Genomic DNA, 15,610 nt, shown 5'->3' on the forward strand with positions numbered 1-15,610 from the left:
AATGTAAAAATCAGTTTCTACTTTCCCAGAGTTCTTTGCTGAACTCGCAGTGGGTGGTTTGGAGCATGTGGACACAGGGATTTGTAAGAAGTCAGTGATGAGGTTCACACAGCTCTGAACATAAAGCTGAGTCCACAGCCCCCATTTGAGATTATTCTCTGTTCTTGGCAAAAAGTTGTAATTTTTACTTCTGCCAGCCATAAAATAAAATCTATTTATGGGGTAGAAGAAACTTCAAAAGCTCTTTCTGAGTAAAGTCTGTATTGACATTGGATGTGTCTATTTTAATCATGTATTTAACTATTAAAATTTTTCATTTTGGAGAATTGCTCTAAGTATGCATAAGATAGCTTAAGCATCATCTAAATGATTATTCATGTTTACCTTGAAACTCTAGACAAAAAGCAAAAGTGTATAGCTTTGCTTTTAGATTGTCTTAATATTTGAAGCTTCTCTTTTAATAGTTTTGTATTTGCCTGACATTTAGAGTAGTTAAACTAACAATCTACAAGTTTTCTGAGACTGTGGTCTAATCATTTTTCATGGTTTTCAAATGCAAATAATAAAACTTCTTCAAGTAATTTTTTATATGTCAGATTCAGGCATTGGCATTTATAAGAATTAAGGAAAAGCTGGCCGGGCATGGTGGCCTACACCTGTCATCCCAGCACTTTGGGAGGCTGAGGCGGATGGATCACCTGAAGCTAAGAGTATGAAAGCAATCTGGCCAACATGGTGAAACCCTGTCTTTACTAAAAGTATGAAAATTAGCCAGGCATGGTAGTGGGTACCTGTAGCCCCAGATACTAGGGAGGTTGAGGCATGAGAATCACTTTGCCCCACCCAGGAGGTAGAGATTACAGTGAGCCAAGAAAAATATTAGAGATTTATGTTAATGAAAATTAAATCCATTTCAATGAATAAAATATCATTTCCAGGAAACTTCAAGAAATTCAAACATATTGCAATAGGACTATTCTTGAAAAGAAATTTTAAAACAACTATCATTTTCACGAGAAGTTCTTCAGTGACTTAGAATTTCAAACCATCAAGTCTAAGGGATATTCTGCTTTAAAGACAATGCAGTATTACTGAATTCCTGAGAGAAATGCTATTACCAATATAAGCCCAAGGTGCCTTAATTTTTATTTTCTTTCTGATTAAAGGCACCTACATACATTTTTTTTTTCCAGAAAGTGCAAGGGGAATCAGGGTAGATTAAAAAAATGTATGCTTAAAGTAGTCCTTCATGAGTTTGTAAGTTATATGTTATGAATCAGCAACTTCTACCTTCCAAATAATCATTTGTAAAAGTAGTCAGGTACACACCATAAGATTTTTGGATCATAATTATCATAGAAAGTCAAGTCACATTTTCATACAGAAAGAGTAACTTTTCTAAATAGATTGTTTATAGCTGATTTGTCTCCCACAACCCAGAGAAAAACTGTGTTAGCATAAAGTTAGTAAAATCATGCTAGTTAGAGTTATAAACAGCAAAGGACAAATTTGGCTGGTTGCTGCAATGAGCAGTACGAGCATTTCTTATAAGCTCAGCAAATGATTCTGTAGTTTGGCAGATGCAGAGAAAAACAGACTAAAGGAAAGAGGGCAAAATTAAAATTATTTTAAAACCAATGTGAGCAAAATATTGTAGGATTTCTGTGTAGCACTGTGAAAATTCATATATTCATTTAGTGTTATATATAGGATTATCAGCACAGTAGAGGAATATTAAAAATGAAGCTTTCTCCAAGTGAAGGTTTAGACTTCTTGCAAAGTGGATGGTGTTGAAACAAAACATTAGCAATTGGATATACTGAATATATTTAAGTGCATACTCTTGCAGTTCTATTCTAAATTCTTATATTCCTGGAAAATAATATATATCCATACCCAGTAATTTCCTGATCATTTAGCAGCAGTAAAAGCAGAAGCAGTTTTTATTACTATTGTGGAAATAATGAATAGACTGAACGAAAGCAAAATCAGTTCTATTTCTACAGAACTTCTAAGGCTTTGTATTTTTATTTTGCTACATTTATATGGAAGGTATTTAACCTGGCCCAAAGTTTCTCATCAGACTTACTTTATTTCAGGTACTGCAACGTGGAAGTGGAGTCAGTATGTACTAATACAGTGGCCAAGCACACAGGAGCTGTCACTTGTAGCATGTGAGCACATAAACAATTTCAAGTTTACGGTATAACTGAGGCCATGTAGGTGCAGATACTGTGATTGCCCCTAATTAATAGCTAAACTGTCTGTACATATCAGGTAATTAAATCATCTCAAATTATTCATGTTAGCAAATACAACTTCTTATTGCATGACTGCCAAACAGGCATTTTGATCCCCATTTTATAAATGTAAAAATGCACGTTAAACTCTCTTCCTTCCAACCAAAGATTAGGGCTTCCTATGAGTGGCCCCAGAGAATCTGGAAGAGGCCCTGGGCTTCACTTACTCTTCATTCAAGGCACACCGGCGATTGGTGAGCGTGCCATATTTCCTCAGCGTCTCAGTAAGCTCCGAGTAGAGTTTGTCAGCCAGAGACAGTGGGATTCCTTCCCACACCAGGATGAGAATCACAATCACTGCGGACTCACAGGTGTGGCCAGCTCTCTCCCGCACCAAACACAGTAGCTTCTCTTCACTGCTGCTTCTGCGAACCACCTGTGTAGATCACCATTCCATCCCAAATACCCCCCCACCCCAACCAAAACAAAACAAGGGTCACTTGCAGCAGATAAGAGCACTTATGTATGTATATTTTATCATGTTTAGGTCACAATTAGGGCAACATTTATCAGCATGTGCAATTTGCCTTTTGCATCTATAAAAAGTAGTCATTGATCCTGGTATCAGAAAAAGGAGATATGCAAAACTACTTCTTAATATTTAGCAAACCATATCCAGTACAGTGGGGACAATTAAATGCTACCTGCATTAAAACCAGAGCTAGATGAAAGATACATAAGTCTTAGTTGAAGGTTTTCATAAATTAAAATATAAAGACTAACGAAGGTATTTAAAAGATTAAGGACCACTTCACATTCTAAGGATTATACATTTAGCAGGCACTAGAATGGACCTCCTCCCCATCACTAAATTCTTTCAATTAAATACAGTTTGTTGATTTTAGAACAAATCTGCATCTTCTTAAGAGATAACATAGGATAAGAAATACAGGTTATGCTCTTTTCAACTGTCATGAATCTTTGATCTGGATAACCCTATTCTCAGTGTTAGGTTTACAAATAAAAACGCCCAAGATTCAAGACCAAAAGCTTTATCAAGTCACACTTACCCACTTAGCAATAGGACATCCCTGAGAACTTTTGCCTTCTTTACCAGTATAGATGACTCTTTCAATCCTAATAGCTTTACCCTTCTGTCCAAACCTTAAAGAAATCCACAGAAACACACACACACTTACAATTAGCAAATGAATTCAACAGGCAATCAAAATATTTGAAAATTTGAGCACAACTTTATTCTATGACCACATCCTGAATAATGAATGGTTTTTGTTGTTTTGTTTTGTTTTGTTTTTTAAAAACTGGTCTAAGCCAAGCAAATTGGATAATAGTTTTTAAGCTTTGTCTTTCTTCAGTATCAAAATGTATTGAAAATTGTAATGAACTATTTTATAAATTACATGTTGGGTGAAAATAATGGGAAAGCTCATTTCTATACAAAATTTCACAAAGCACAAAATTCAAGTTAGTTTGCTAAGTTCAGTCTTCTAAAGCATAAACTACTATTTTCCCCCTTACTAAATTTAGCTATTTTAAAACTTGGGGAGTCATAATAGGTTTTAGTAAAAACTGTTCCTCCAAGAATGTCTCACAATTTAGAAAAGAGGGCTGGCAAATAATTAGTATCCAGCCATATTGAAAATATAAAATAGTTCTGGAAATGGACTGTATCTTCCCTTATGAGCAAAATACCATCTACTACTTATTTAAGGGAAAAAAAAGGCAGTTAGGGAAATTCACTATTTCTGCCAGGCCACTAGATGATTATTTAGTGAACTTCTACATGCCAGTTTAGAAATGAATAATTTGGAAATGGAGCAAGAATGATACCGAATATGTCCTTGCTGCCCCAATGTATCCTAAGTACTTTAATAATAATACTGCCTACCTCTTAATGAAAAGGCACCCTAGTAGAAGAACAGCTCAGAGCTGTATAAATTTATATGAAAGGCCCTCTCTGCATTATCTTGCTCATAAGAGTCTTCTACATGCAGGAGTAAAGGCAAGAACTTGTATACCTGTGATTGATGGTGAAAAAAAAAAAGGCAGCTGTAAATAGTATCTGTTTTTCTTTCTATTCAACATTATCACACTTGCTCTCTTTTTACAGTATAAAAACTTACAGATAACTACTCATTTGCAATACTAGGTGGATTTAATTCAGTGGTTCCTTTCTTATACCACGCTTGACCATTCTTTCCTCGTTGAGACTTTATTATCAGGTGAGAAAGTCAGAGTGGGACCTCTCTTTGGAGCCTGTGCCAGTACCTTGTGGCTGGCAGACCGGCTGGCCGATTCCTGTTCATGCCTGGGTTTTCTGGCATCCATCACAAAGTGGGCAGCCTGTGCCAGCTAGCAGACTATTAGTCCTGTCAAATATTGTGACTCTCTGGTGAATAGCACAGTGTGTAGTGTTGGCAACCCTAGAATAGCTAAGCCTACTAATAATTACTCAATTTACAATTGTTTACTGCTTTGTGTGTGAAGGCTGGAAAAATTCTGACATATACAAAAGGATAAACGTTAATCTGCCCTGTGCCTTTACGTTAATTACCTTTCTTCCATGATTTCTCTAATAGCTGCCACATTAGGACCTGCTCCTAGATGGGTATAAAAAGGACCTTCATCTTTTTCAATAATTTGCTCTGTTGAGATAATAGAAGATTATTATTTTAGACCTCAATTATACTAAATATAAAGGCTACATCCACAAAGCTTATCCCCCAACTACACATTAAGGGCTCTAAAAGTGACTTAAAATTTTTTTTCTTTAAAATGAGTAAATTGATGGACTGATCTATTAGAAAATGTGCCACATAATGAAGTATATGTACATGATGGTTGTTGGATAAAAATATATTACATTTCAGATATGGGATAAAAAATTATTTTAAACCAAATAAGTAAAACTGAACAAAGAATACAGTGAGGGAATTAGAATGTATTATATGTAGTATCAACTACAATCCAATCTTTTTTAGCTGAAAAAAAAAAAAAAACATTTGAAGCAAACTGGAAGCCTACCTGTCACTTGGATTTTAAAATATTAAAAATAAAATTTCCTGCTGTATCCCACCCCCAGAATATTGCTTGGTTTATTGTCAAGGATACCGTTTTTCCTCTTATTTCTCACAATACTTAATTACGGTTTTGTAAATATCAATCATCAATCCAGACCCATATTAGTATGTACTTTAGAACAATTTATGATGAGAGAAAACCCTGGAGAGTCAGGCAAAAAGAGGCTGTTGCAAACCAGTGAAGATGGAAAAGTGGGAAGATAGGGTTGGGTGATAAGAGAAGAGTGAAGACGATTACAACTTACCAAATATTACCTATGAGATGTGTGGTGTTTAAGCCCAGTGAGGCAACTTAATAACCACACACAAAGAGGGGTAGTGCGAGTCCTCCCTCCATCCTCCTACACAATGTGGGGGTGGAGTATCTCTTTGCAAGAGGGAAAACATGGCATGGGTGGGCCATTAGTCACACTAATTTGTCTTTTCGAATGTCCTAAACTACATCTATACTGTGTAGCTATAATTAAGATCTTCATCTCTACACAAGTATATATCTACATCCATCAGCAAAAATGTTTCACTATTCCTGTAGACCTATTATGTATCATGAATTAAACAAAAGCTCTTTTTTTTTTAATGGAATACAGGCATACCTCATTTTACCGTGCTTTGCAGTTACTGTGACTTTTTACAAATTGCAGGTTTGTGGCAATCTCATTTGTCAAGTTAGTCTATCAGGGTCATTTTTCCAACAGCATGTGCTCCCTTCATGTCTCTGTACCATATTTTGGTAATTCTCACAGTACCTTCAACTTAATTTTTATTATTATATCTGTTATGGATGGTGATCTGTGATCAGTGATCTTTGATATTACTATTCTAATTGTTTTGGGGTGCCACCTAATCTGATAAATGTTGTGTGCATTTTGCATGCTCTGTCAACCAGCCTTTCCTTTGGCTCTCTTCCTCTCTCTGGGCCTCTCCATTCCCCAAAACACAACAATATTGAAATTAGGCCAATTAATAACCCTGCAGTGGCCTCTAAGTGTTCAAGTGAAAGGAAGAGTTGTATGTCTGTCACTTTAAATCAAAAGCTAGATACGATTGAGCTAAGTGAGGAAGGCATGTAAAAAGCTAAGAGAGGCTGAAAGCTAGGCCTTGCATGCCAGTTAGCCAAGTTGTGAATGTAAAGGAAAAGTTCTTGAAGGAAATTAAAAGTGCTACTCCAGTGAACACATGAAAGGTAAGAAAGCAAAACAGCCTTATTGCTGATATGGAGAATGTTTTTGTAGTCTGGATAGAAGATCACGCTGGCCACAACACTCCTTAAGTCAAAACTTAATCCAGAGCAAGGCCCTGACTCTCTTCAATTCTATGAAGAGAGTCATCGGCTGGGACTACTCTCTTCAATTCTATGAAGAGAGTGCGGAAGCTGCAGAAGGAAAGTTGTAAGCTAGCAGAAGTTGGTTTATAAAGCTTAAGAAAAGAAGCTGTCTCTATAACATAAAAGGACGAGGCGAGGCAGCAAGTGCTGATATAGAAGCTGCAGCAAGGTATGCAGAAGATCTAGCTAAGATCATTGATGAAGATGGCTCTACCATATACTAGATTCTTAAACGTAGTTGAAACGGCCTTCTCTTGAAAGACGATGCCATCTAGGACTTTCATAGATAGAAGTCAATGCCTTGCTTCAAAGGACAGGCTGACTCTCTTGTTATAGGCTAATGTAGGCGATGATTTTAAGTTAAGCCCATCCCCATTTACCATTCTGAAAATCCCAAGGCCCTTTAGAATTATGCTAAGTCTACTCTGTTTGTGTAGAGTAATAGAACAACAAAGTCTGGACGATAACACATCTGTTTACAACATAGTTTACTGAATATTTTAAGCCCAGTGTTGAGATTTACTGCTCAAAAAAGAAAAGAAAAGAAAAACACAACAACAACAACAACAAAAACCTAAGCCTCTTTTCAAAATATTACTGCTCAAGGCACCTAGTCACCGAAGAGTGCTGATGGAGATGCACAAGGAGACTAATGTTGTTTTCACGCCTGTTAACACAACATTCATTCTGCAGCCCATGGATCAAGGTGTACTTTTGACTTTCAATTCTTATCACTTAAGAAATATATTGTTAGTCTACAGCTGCCAAGATAGTGATTCTTCTCATGGATCTGGACAAAGTACACTGAAAGCCTTCTGGAAAGGATTCATCATTTATAAGTTATTAAAAACACTCATAATTCATGGGAGATGGTCAATACATCAACATTAACAGGAGTTTGGAAGAAGTTGATTCCAACCTTCATGGGTTACTTTGAGGAATTCAAGACTTCAGTGGAGGAAGTCACGGCAGATGAGGTAGATGTAGCAAGAGAACCAGAAGTAGAAGGAGAGCCTGAAGATGTGACTGAATTACTCCAATATTGTGAAAAAACTTGAAAGGATAAAAGTTGCATCTTATGGATGAACAAAGAATGTTTGAGATGGGATATACTTCTGGCAAAGATGCTATAAACTCTGTTGAAATGACAACAAATAATTTAGAGTATTATAAAAACTTAGTTGATAAAGCAGCAGCAGTTTGAGGATTGAGTCCAATTTTGAAAGAAATTCGCTGAGGGTAAAATGCTATCAAACAGCACTGCATGCTCCAGAGAAACCTTTTGTGAATGGAAAAGTCAATTGATGCAGCAGACTTCATTGTTGTCTAAGAAACTGCCACACACACAGCCATCATACCTTCAGCAACTCCCACCATGATCAGTCCACAGCAATCAACATTAAAGCAAGACCCTCCACCGCAAAAAGATTAGAACTCACTAAAGGCCCAAATGTCAGCAATATTTTTAGCAATAAATTATTTTTAAATAAGTATATTTTAGACACAATGCTATTGCACACAGTATATTACAGTATAGTATACAAGTAACTTTTTATATACAGTGAGAAACCAAAATGTTCTTGCTTTATTGTAATAGTCACCTGATTGTGGTGATATGGAGCCAAACCCACAATATCTCTGAGGTATGTCTGTATCATATTTTTTTAATCAAAAGGATGAAAGTTTAGAGAAAATGGAATCAAAATGAATATAAATTGCAAAATTCCAAATGTATAAATAGAGGAAAGGCAACTTTGGGAGCACTAAGAGTGTCAGCATTATAGTTTCCCCCAGCTCATGAAGGCTGAAGATAATAATTTCTCTATTAACCAGAAATCTTGTAAAACGATTATATTTTATCTTGAGTTAAAAAATAAAGTTCCTACATTAGACTGCATATGGCAGTTATTTTCTCATTTTAATAGATTTTTTTGCTGCCTGGTTGTCTCTCCAGGAGATAATATATACAAAGAACTAAATAGACGAACTGATCTAAAACAGATACATTCAAATTTTACGGGGTCTGAATAGAGGGAAAAATAAACATGCATAATTATTTATTTTTTTTTTTTTTGAAAAACTAAGTGAAGTTCTTTTTCACAAGACACAAGCACTGGTAATTTAAAGACAAAAAATGTAAGCTTCAGATTTTTATGAGCCTTTACAAATTGCTGCCAGACTCGATTAAAAAAAAAAAAAAGAAAATCCCATATCTGAAGATAAATTTGCTAATTCTGGATAAACACCGTGTGTCTCAGTACATTGCTGGTACTTACCTACACATCTGCATGATGGGAAATCATATTGAGTCTTGACAGGTGTATCCAATAAATTTTTTATAGGAGTATCTAGTAATTTGGAAGGTGACTCTATAAAATTATTGAGAACAGAACCAGCTGTTCTTTTGGTTGGTGTCTTTTCTGAAGAAGTTGCTTGCGGCTCTAGAGCTGGGGTGTGGCTATCAAGTTCTGCAGCAGTGGTTTGTCTAGTCAAAACTGTGACTGGCCCTGACATTTCAACTTTTACTTGCTTCTGTGATTTGAGAGTAAGAGCCTTATGGTCAAATAACGACTTGACCTGAAACTGCTTCAGATGCTGTTCCATGGTCTCAATGATGCTCTTTTGCTGCACATTATCACAGCTTGGAGGTGGAATCTCTTGCTTAGTTACCCTTTTCCATGTTTTATTTTCTGGTTGTGCTGCATGCATACAGGCATGCGGCTTGGATCCAGGTTCCACCTTAATTGGCCTATGCATCTGACTATGGCAAGACTCAGTTTGAGACTGCTGTGTTTGCTGCTGTTCTTGTTTCTGTAAGAGATGCCACCTTAGCGCAGCATGCTTTTGAATGTCCTTCTGGGGAAGGGTCTGAGTGTGACTTCCTCCCTGGTCAGGCACAGGAAAAGCATTTGCTTGGTTGTGTGTCAAGTACCTTTGCTGAGCAAGTTGTGCAGCTTGTTGACCAGATATATCTTGGTTTCTACTTTTACATCCCTGTCGAACTGAAGCTTGTTGTGACTTCTGCTCCTGTTCTTGAAAGCACCTGTGAAGATCCTGCTTTGGGATCACATTATTTGGAAAATATTGCATGTGATGCAAGTTTTGGGTCTTGCTTCCTGCAAAAAGTTCAGGATGTGTAGTCTGTTCTTTATTCTCTGAAACTAGGTGTATATTGTTTGAACAAGAAACCTGTACTTTGCATGTACTTGATTTCATAGTCTGACTATAAGGGGAATTTCTACTGTTCATATTCTGTACTTCCTCCAGTCCCATTTGGGCATTATGAGTCTGGAACTCACTTGATTTTGAATACTGATTTTCTCCATGAAAACATTCTTCCACTTTAATCTGCCCAAAGAATGATCCTTCTCTTTGCTGATCATAGTTGCTTTGGGGGTGAGGAAAAGTCTGGAGTACTTCTTCTTTATTCTTTATTTGTAATCTTTGCTGCTGTTGCTGGTTTTGAGGGAGATGTGAATTCTGGGATGGTTGTGTCTGTGCTGCCTTTTTATGAGACTTATGTTGCAAAAGATGTGAGTTTGAAAATGGCTCAGTCTCTGAAGCCTGTTGATTCAAGTGCTGTTTCAAGAAAGTGGACATAAGTTTTTCAGTCTGGGAATCTGCTCTTTGTTGAAAATGAAATCTAGTGCCACACACTGACTGCACATGAGCTTTGGGTAAATGGTCTGTTTTGGAGAAGTGCACCTGGTGTGAAGGTTTTTGGAACTGGAGATGTTGGTCCACTGTACCTTGGGATTGCCCTTGATTCATTTCAGCTTGGTACATTTGTGACTTGTGTTCCAGCTGTGTCATTTTCTTGGTGTAAGCGTGCCTTGGGAGCCCTCCAGGCATGTTGGAATTTCCAGTGTATTGTTTGGAGGTCATTTGATTGGAAGGATTGGATTGATACTGAAGAACTGATGGCAGTGATGCCTCATTACGTTTTAGATGGGATTCGGCTTGGTGAAAATGAGGGGCCCTCAATTCAATCCATCCTGGTTTCACATAGTGCTGTGTTGGGGGCAAAAGATCTCGTGTTTGTTCCTTGTTTCGAGCCTTCAGAATCTCTTGCTCTTTGTTTCTCATCAACTTCCGGCAGTGGTCCTGTAACTGGTCACTGCTACCAAAAATTGGTGGCTTATGCTTGAGCTGTTCTGATATTAGTCTTATTTTGTCAGAACACAATGGAACAGTCATTGTCCCTGCAGTCTGTATGTCATTCCTGTTAGCACAATTATTCTGAGGCCTTTCAGAAAGCACTGGAGAAGGGCTGCATCCATGTGTAGATGGATTAGGACTCTGGGAAGGTGGTGCCTCAGGTTTACACTCTATTTTCACTTTTCTTAAAAGTGTTGTGTTACTTTGGTTGGGGTAGTGATGGTGTTCTTCCAAAACTCCACCATTCAGAGTGCTTTTTCCTTCTAAAGGAAGCTGAGGAACCCGTGAAAGAGGAGGAGGGGGAGAAAGAAGCAATTGTGATGGTGGTGGTGGTGTGGTAGTGGCAGAAAAGGAATCCTTAGTGAACACTGAGCTTTGCTTGAAGTAAGCACCATTTATTTCATTTTGCTTTAAATACCGTTCAGAGCTGCCACCAGGAGCTTGCAAATTGCTGCTAGAACCTGAACAGAATTCTTCACCAGACACTAGCTTCGTGGTTCCTTGGATGTCATTATTTTCTGCAGGAGATGGGCATATCTCAAAAACTGATTTTTGTTGTTGTAGTTGTTCTGGTTTCTGAAAGGGATAGGTATCTAGCATTGCAGCTGGTTTACTGGCATTATCAGCATCATCAGCAACACAGGCCTCAGTCACCACTGCAGCTGGCTTTGGAGGCAGCTCAGAGTTGGAGGTCTGTGCGGAATTGATCTGCCCTGAGGTATGCGATGGATGAGTGATCTCACAGGACAACTCATTAGTAGCCTGACTGTTAATGGCATTCATGTGAGATGTGGTTTTCTGCACCGCAATGGAAACACAATCTGGATAATATTGAGACAGTGTTTTTTCCAGGAGTTCACCATGTGTGTGTTCCATGGAAGAGGCAGAAACTGTAGCACCATTAGGCATTAGCACTGCCTTGTTTTTAAGTAATACGATGTTCTTGTCATGGCAATTAGCACTTTTCCCCTCCTGCTCATTCAGAATCTGAAGCTCTGGATTTTCAGACCCACTGCGGTTATGTGTTGAAAAACTGGTGAAATCTTTAACTGCATTTACTTGGGGTACAGAGCTCACAGATTCTTTCTTATCACTCAAATCGGAGACATTTGGTTGACTGCTTTCACCTGGATTTCTTTCTTGGCTTACCCCGAAGTTATGTCTTTGTCCATTAGCCTTTTGGTCTTGTTTCAATTTCTTGATCTGATGGAGCCCAGAGAGAGAAGGTTCACTAACTGTGCGTTTTATTCCTCCATTTTGCAAACACTTGGAATACCCTCTACTTTCTTGTATAAAGTCAGGACTCACACGACTATTCTGGCTTCCCTTCATACGGGGTATTCCATAATAACTTCTGAAAGGCTGCCACTTGGTGTCTCCATTTATTTCTGCATGAGTTCTCTCAGGTAGTGGGCTTCCATTCTGGAGCTTTGTAGCCAGAGGTTCTGTCTGGCAAATGGGAGGCGATGGTATCAGGAATGGACTTAGTCTGTTGCCCTCAACATGGTTGGTGCTATCCTGTTCCATCAGGCTTGCTTCGGGGCCATCCACAAGGCTGCCCTCTGGATGAATTCTAAAGAGCATGGAAACAAAAATTAAAATGTGTTTATATAAATACACATATTTAATACTAATGTATCTTAAGGAGTTAACTGAGTATAAATATTGGAATACCTAGACATAGCAAACTGATAATGCATTTTCATGTTTCATAGTGACAACCGACAGCTACTCAGGAAGTAACCATTCTTGTCTTCCTAGCAATTCTCAAATATTTACTGTCGTGGAGAATGAGGGTGATCAAAATTACCAGCTTATGTGGGAAGTTCATACTCTTAGTTATTAGCATCAGTTTCCTTCCCAAATAATTCTTTTTTGTCCAAATGCTAAAAACAATAGGAAAAAAAAAAATCACCTTTTCTTTTTTCTAGCACTTCATTTATCTAATTACTTGCTAAATATTATCAGCTCTACTTCCTATACATTCCTTTAATCATCTTAACTGCTACTTCATAGCTCACATCTTCTCTTCATCACTGTGTCTCCTGATCTAATGCAGTAGCTTTTTTTGGGAGATGGATTCTCACTCGGTTGCCTAGGCTGGAGTGTAGTGGCGTGATCTTGGCTCACAGCAACCTCCACCTCCTAGGTTCAAGTGATTCTCCTGCCTCAGCCTCCCCAGTAGCTGGGATTACAGGTGCCTGTCACCATGCCCAGCTAATTTTTATATTTTTAGTAGAGACAGGGTTTTGTCATGTTGGCCAGGTTGGTCTTGAACTCCTGACCTCAGCTTATCTGCCCAGCTTTGCCTCCCAAAGTGCTGGGATTATAGGTGTGAGCCACCCGCGCAGGGCCTGCAGTGGCTTTTTAAAAGAGTTCTCCCCTAGTCCAGTCTGCCCTTCCCCACCAGCCCTTTATGCTTCCCTTCAATTTGTTATCAAAAGGACTGTTCTAAAATGCAAATCTGATGCTGATGCCACATTCTCTTTAACACACTGGCTTCAACCTGCCTGCATGATTCTCAAGCTATTTCATCCAAATACACCTGAGAGATAAGGCACATTCCCTTTGGTATTATCAATATTCCAGGTGACAGAATAGGGGAGAAAAGTATAGTTTATGAAATATCCTTTCTAGGTGATTCTATGTTTTCCTCTACAGGGTCTGGCTGCTCAATTCTTTTGAGAATTCTGTTTAATTTAAATGTTTTCTTTTTCCACATGCAGGGTATGTTTTTCTCTCCTCCCACTCTTTCTTACAGTTTATACTCCAACAATAACAACAGCTTATAAATACCCAAACATAGTAAGCTGTTTCAGAGCTTCATGCCTTTGCTTTTCTGTCTGCCTAGAATGCCTTCTTAATCCCCTTATTTGTCCAATGACTCTATACAGAACTCTAAACCTGCCTCAGATATCATCTTCCCTAGGATTCCGTCTTTGACTCTCTAAAAGAATTAATCATTCTTGTGGAGAAAAGGGAACACTTATCCACTTACTGCTTGTGGGAATATAAACTAGTTCAGACACTGTGTAAAGCAATGAAGCAGTTCCTCAGAGGACTTAAAATTGCCGTTTTACCGAGCAATCCCATTATTCAGTATATGACCCAAAGTGACACAAATTATTTTATTACCATAAAGACACACTGCATGCATATATTCATCACAGCACTATTCACAATAGCAAAGACATGGAATCAACCTGAATACCCATAAGTGGTAGACTGAATAAAGAAAAAGTGTTACATATCCACAATGGAATACTACACAGCCATGAAAAAGAACAAGATCATGTTCTTTGCAGCAACATGGATAGAGCTGGAGGCCATTAACCTTAGCAAACTAACACAGGAACAGAAAAATACCACCTGTTCTCCTAAGTGGCAGCTAAACAACAAGAACACATGAACACAAAGAGGGGAAACAACAGACACTGGGGATTACCTGAGAATGGGAGAAGGGAGAGGATCCAAAAACTACCTATCAACAACTATGCTTATTACCTGGGTGACAAAATAGTCTATACATCAAACCCCCAAAACATGCAATTTACCTATATAACCTGCACTTGTATCCCTGAATCTGATTTCATTTATTCAAACATTTTTCAGAGTAGTACTAATGAAGATTTCAGAGTCCCAATCATAGAGAAAGCCAGAAGAAATGGCACTAAAAAATTTTAATAATCCATTGTATGAGGTATCTGCTTTATTTTCCCACAGTTTTTCTCATTACATTTATTTTTAAAATATAAGTAGAAAAAAATCAAGACTATTTCCTCTTTGGGTGAAAAATAGTTCTATTAAAACAGCTATCACTTGATAAACAAGACCAATGAAATAGAAGAAATAAGAATATAAACGTTGAAAAGCAACAGTAAAGTTATCATTGCTTACAGATAAGATGATATACAGGTCAATCTAGAGAATCAAGTAAAAAATGGTTACCATTTGTGACAATTCAGTAAAGTAGCTGATGAAAAATTCATAGCCTTGATTTATATGAGCAACAACCAGTCAGAAGCTTTACTGAAATAAAATACTGTAGTTATAATAGAAGAAATTAATACACTAGGAATAAATTTTAAAAATGTAGAAGACCTATTTTAATGTAACTTTAAAACTATACTAAGTAATATGTAAGTATAAAAACAAGTGAAAAACTATAATATGTTCTTAGATAGTTGTCAAATTGTTCACTTAATATACTCTTACTAAAAGTATTTGGACAATATTTTGAGGATTTAAGGAAGCTGACTCTAAAGTTCATGTAGAAAAATAAATAAATTGGGTAGCCAGGAGTATTCTGATAAAGAAATTATATGGGGCCTGGTAGTCAAAAGATATTTAAATGCAACAAAATCTACTATACTTAAAACAGCCTATGTTTACACATATAATATTAATATGATCAATGGAATAAAACAGAATATTCAAAAATAGACCCAAACACAGAAATACGCTGTGATCAGGGTCGCATTTCAAGGACATATATGTTATTAGAACAAGTGGGTTGTCTCCTGAAAAGGTGATAAAGTGAGATCAATCCTGTACACCTTATACTAAGATAAATTCTAGATTAATATTTGAATATAGAAAATAAAACCCTAAAAAAAGTTAAAAACGATCTGAGAAAACTTAAATCTAATGACTGGGTAAGTTCTTTTTTTGTGACACAAAATCTAGAATTCATAAAAGATGCGAAATGTTGCTAAAATTTATGTGTGCCAAAATAGACACATAAAAAGAGTTAAAAGTTGTGTAAAGCTTTTCTTAACATTTAGGAC

General features: G+C 37.3%; 1 protein-coding gene across 5 annotated transcripts in view; it reads right to left on the reverse strand.

The window, feature by feature from the left end:
- Positions 1-15,610, reverse strand: part of TET2 (tet methylcytosine dioxygenase 2) — a 130,858-nt gene that overhangs the window by 31,851 nt on the left and 83,397 nt on the right. For all 5 annotated transcript variants that reach the window (XM_035293205.3, XM_002745526.6, XM_078366748.1 and 2 more), the window contains 4 exons: positions 8,942-12,396; positions 4,816-4,906; positions 3,311-3,404; positions 2,468-2,676 (listed from right to left, as the gene is read on the reverse strand). In XM_035293205.3, the coding sequence (XP_035149096.2) occupies positions 2,468-2,676; positions 3,311-3,404; positions 4,816-4,906; positions 8,942-12,350 (3,803 nt within the window). In that variant the 5' untranslated portion in view covers positions 12,351-12,396. The remainder of the gene's footprint in view (positions 1-2,467; positions 2,677-3,310; positions 3,405-4,815; positions 4,907-8,941; positions 12,397-15,610) is intronic.

Source organism: Callithrix jacchus, chromosome 3, assembly GCF_049354715.1.
Source record: "Callithrix jacchus isolate 240 chromosome 3, calJac240_pri, whole genome shotgun sequence".
Classification (NCBI taxonomy): Eukaryota; Metazoa; Chordata; class Mammalia; order Primates; family Cebidae; genus Callithrix; species Callithrix jacchus.